This window comes from Condylura cristata, unplaced genomic scaffold, assembly GCF_000260355.1.
Source record: "Condylura cristata isolate star-nosed mole 26May11 unplaced genomic scaffold, ConCri1.0 scaffold00012, whole genome shotgun sequence".
Lineage (NCBI taxonomy): Eukaryota > Metazoa > Chordata > Mammalia > Eulipotyphla > Talpidae > Condylura > Condylura cristata.
In genome coordinates this window covers 21,726,671-21,731,592 of record NW_004567113.1, presented here as the reverse complement: position 1 = coordinate 21,731,592, position 4,922 = coordinate 21,726,671, and the positions used below count along the sequence as shown (strand labels likewise).

At 34.3% G+C, this 4,922-nt stretch overlaps 1 protein-coding gene across 1 annotated transcript; it reads left to right on the top strand.

Annotated features, from left to right (window-relative positions):
* Window positions 1-1,470: 1,470 nt before the first annotated feature.
* CABS1 (calcium-binding protein, spermatid-specific 1) lies at window positions 1,471-2,622 on the top strand. The gene has a single exon (XM_004681236.1). The coding sequence runs from the start codon at window positions 1,471-1,473 to the stop codon at window positions 2,620-2,622; it is 1,152 nt and encodes a 383-aa protein (XP_004681293.1).
* Window positions 2,623-4,922: the final 2,300 nt, after the last annotated feature.

Sequence of the window (4,922 nt, the reverse complement as noted above, 5' to 3'; positions counted from 1 at the left end):
GTATAAAACCCACTATTAATTGGACATTCATCACTGATGTGATTAAGTATGCTTGACAATATCTCAGATATTCTCCATACAAAGAAAGTCTCAGTGGTGGACATCTTATGGCTTCACCATTTTCTAAGTCTGTATCTAAGGACACTTTCAAGTATACTTGAAAGTCATAATGTGCCAAATGAACTTCATAGGAACTAAAGAGAAATATTCACAAATTTTCAATTAAAAAAAAAGCATCATTTCATACCAGACTTTAAGTAGTTATTTAAAGGAATGCACAATCATTTACTAAGCCAACCACCTTAAAATTTAGGGCATATAAAATATATATTACTAAGCAAACTGTAAGGGAGAAAAAGGCTGACAGAAGTATAAGTAAATGCTGAGGTTGGTATATCTTAAAAAGATTAGCTTTGCCTTTGAAATGGAAACAAGTACACTGGACAGTGCTACTGTTTTTGAGTCTGAAAATTATTCTTTTTAACAACACTAGGAAAAGATGAATTCAGACTACAATTTCCTTTCATGTAATTAGCTGGCCATTAAGGATGGTAACAAAATGATAATGCCTTGTATAACTAATGTGACCACAGAAAATACTCCGTTTGGAAGTGAGAATTCTCAATGTGACATTACTCTACGAGCTGATGTTGTTTTTGATTGAATTCTGACACTAACTCCCTGCCAGAAAATTTTTAGAAGGGTTGAAATACACTCTACAAAAGAATTTACTAAAGAAAGTAAACCTACAAGATTTGATTTTCTTACTGTTCAAGTTAATTCAAAAGAAGAATTACGACGAAGAAAACTAGAAAGACACTATCAGACTACCCTACTGAAAACTTGAATTTCCTCTGAACAAGAAAACTAACTGAAATCCCTGCTACCAATCCCTCTCTGCAGCCACATTTACTACCAAAATAGCCTTTAACTATTTTAGACACTTAAATACCACGAATGTCAAGAGAAGATACTTCACCTCAACAAGAAACAGTTCCTCACTTGAAAGTCAGGCAACATGGAGCTCATGCTAGTTCATGAAGTTCATTGTACTACTGGATTTTTCCAATTACACTAAGTCCACACAATGCCTGAGAGACTCTGTTATATCTGTCTAAAGTGACATAACAGTATATCTATATAACTAGTTCCACTTTGAAAAGCATATGCCTTATCAACAAAAAAAAATGGTGAAACTCAAATTTCTTGAAATTGACACATGTAACTATGAATGTTGATTTTATAATATAATCAGAGAGGACTCTGTAGTATTTTCACCTAATATCAATACTTTTGCAATAGGACAGAAACAACCTCCAAGGAGAGACAGTGCCATTGGCCCTGTGGTTGATGCAATAATCACCATGATGACTAATGCTTCAATCACTATAATGATCATCACTCTCCTGCCTAGGGAAACCACTGGGCACAAGGAAGATCTGTAAAGTGTTTATGGTGCCAATTTGTCCCATGGCTGAAGATGGTTTGCCAAATATTTACTCTCATCCTCCAAAAGAAAACAGTAAAACAACTGAAGCAACCATTTTCTTTGGGGCTGACAACACTATTTCTAGAACAGAAACATCTATTACTTCAGAAGGAGACCACATTACTTCAGTAAATGACTATAGGCCAGAAAGTGATTTCTCAACAACTACAGGTAACAAACTTCCATCTCCAAAGGAAAGAATAAAATCAGAAGATGATGTTGAACCCCATGTGATCAAGCCAACAATCCATCTGGAGAAAGAAATTACCACTCTGACAGGCACTGCAAACTCTATGGCTAATGACTCCATTATTGGAAATCTCATTCCTGTGAAAATCGGTAATAACTCACCACCAGTTGCTACTGTTTCTTTAATAGATTTTTCTACTAATACAGCAGAAAAAGATATTCCCTTAGACAACGTTGATCCAAGAGATAAAAATGTGTTAATAACTTCTGAAGTCTCGAGCACACTAAGTGAAAGTGTCATCAGCTTTACTAACAGCCCTGTGCTTCCAGCTAAGAAGAATGGACCTGATACTGATAACAGCAGTTCTTCAGTTAAATCCAATATCGCTGATAATGAGGCTATCCAGATCACTGATTCCTCTACTCCTGAGGCTAAAAAATCTCCCACCACTACTGAAAATAACCTCACTATTCCAGACATAACCATCCTTACAGAACAGAAAATAACTGAAATTGATCTAAGTCTTCCAGAGGACACCAGTACTGCTCCTCAACTAATGGAATCTGATGAAGAAAAGCTCATCACTGTGTTTGAACTCACTACCACTGCAGAAAGAGACAAAGACAACTCAGAAGATACTCTGCTAACCAATGCAGACTCTGTGGATGGAGTCAATGTCTGGATGGAGAAAGGGAGTGCAAATGAAGCTGAGAGCCATCCCATTTTGCTTACTGCTGTTGAATCCAGATACGATTTTGTTGTTCCCGCATCAGCAGCTACAAATGTCATGGAAGATTTTTCTGAAAATAATAGAACAGAATCTGAGGCATTTTCAGGAACTACTCCTGTTTTGGATTCCCCAAACAACAAGGAAGAGACTTTTACAAACGAAATGGGTGTCTTTAAGCTACTCAAAGAAGATCCAGATGAGTTCCTGATTTGAAAATAGCAAATGCGTTATCACATAGTGCAATAGCCTAGACACCTAGACTTCACATCTAAGTTCATCCAGCAAGCAAAAATCTTCTCAAAACTGAAAAAATATGGACATGTAAGGCAAGTATTAGAAAATGCAGAAATTTAGAAATAGAGGTTATGCAGCAGAATCTATTTCTAGAAACTTTTAAAACCCAGCAGTACAAGAGTCCCTCTAGTATCACAAAGTTTTATTGAGTTTTTAAATAATACTTATTTTAATAAAAATTATTTAATCCCCCTCCTTGGTATATGAAGAGGGCAATGAAGAAAGCTCTTTTCCTGCTACTTTAATGACATCTCTTAATTCAATTAATCCTCAAAACCATATTTTAGTGTGAGTTAAAGATAAAAAGATAATCAATTTAAAAACATATTCCAAAATAAACTACAGTGTTAAAAGATAAAAAGCTCTTTTAAAGAGATTTTTTTTTCATAATATGAAACCAGTGACTGTCTTCTATTCAAAATATATTTGCAGTGCTCACTCATAGGAGAATTGCAGCTATCAGTAATTGGCAACTACATAAAGAAATGTATAAACATAAGATTCATGGCCCCTGTTAGATTCAAAATAAGGCAAAATTGTAGTTATTTTATAAATAAACATTTGTTAGAAACAATAATGTATATAAACATGTTACTCCATTTAATTTACTTTAAAATTTCTTTCTTGAAATTTTTTCAATTTTTTTCAGGTCTTAAACACTGATACAGCATTCTTCTTATGCTTTTGGTTAGTGATTCAAGGACATATATCTCCATTGTTTTCTGATGCAGCCTTTTAAATTGGGTCTGTTTTTACTTTGTTGATTGTTCTTCAATAAATCTTTTTGACAGCAACTAATTAACTGTGTAAATGTGTTTCATAATCCAGTACAGAATTCTCAAATTAGGACATATACATGAAAAAGGAAAAATCCATTGTTTATTTAAAGAATAACTTAACACTGGACACCAACAATAGAATTATTTCATGGGTACCCATAATTTTATTATATCTATGAAAAACCAAAATACTGAATGAACAGTGATACAGGGGTGGGGCAAGGGGTGAAGGGCTGGTGGAGAGACAGAGACTTAAACCATCAGACAATAGACTAGGAAAATATTTGCCTTATATATGACAGTGAGATTGTTAATATCCTTACTCTGAAAAGCTTCTGCAGATAAGGCATTGTAAATGGGCAATGGAAACAGATAATTCATGGAACACAAATTGCCAATAAACATATAAAAAATATTCATTTAAATATTTAAAAAAGATGAAACTATTATTTAGATTTTATGCATTTGATATTTTTAATATTCACATACTAAATATTTTTGTTCATTTATTTTTATATATCCAAAAAGACTTACTGTAAAAAGGGAAAATAAGGACATTTGTGCAGAAAGGCTGCCAATAATAATTTTAAATATCCATCCTTGGCTAATGAAAATTTTTCCAAACTTTCTGGGAAGCAATTTGACAATATATGTAACAAGCATTAAAAATTTAACTTACGGCCCTCCCTGGTGGTGCAGCGGGTTAAAGCACTGCACTAAGAAGCTAAAGCCACTTCCACATGAGTTCGATCTCCGCCTGCCCCTGAGGAGATCCACAAGATCTGGCAAACCTCACCTGCTGCTCCCCTCAGCATGGTCCTTCGTCGATCTGCCTGTTCTGCTCCCCCCTCTGTCTCTGGTGAGTCCTCTCACCCACCCCTGCATCTCTGGCCTGTACCCCAGTTCTGTACAAATAAATAAATAAACCTTTAAAAAAAATTTAACTTAGCCCAGCAAATTTACATTTAAGAATTTTCTTAAGAATCAAAGGCTGAAAATATTTATTTAGCTCGTATTACAGCTTTTACTGTTTACATTTAGTATAACATTTGCTTTCCATTGGAACCACATAAAGAAGGACATTATTGTGTCCATTTTACAAAGAAACTGAGTCAGTAAATCTATGTGATATCCCAAGACTCACAATCAATATGTACTAAAAAAATTCAAAGCAGGCAGTCTTCTTCCAGAACTTATGTTCTCTAAGCACTATGTTGTACTGCCTCTCACAAATATAAGGATGATGTCAGTCATCCAAAATATAATTTTATATGTCTATAAAGGAGAAACATTAAAGCAACCTAAAGTTCTGTGACATGGTATTGGTTATATTTCTATATATCTATATGAAACAATAGCATGCATCTTTTCCAACTACATATATTAACTACATAGGGGAAAAGTTCACACTAAACTCCTATTTGTTTATGCCAAATAGGG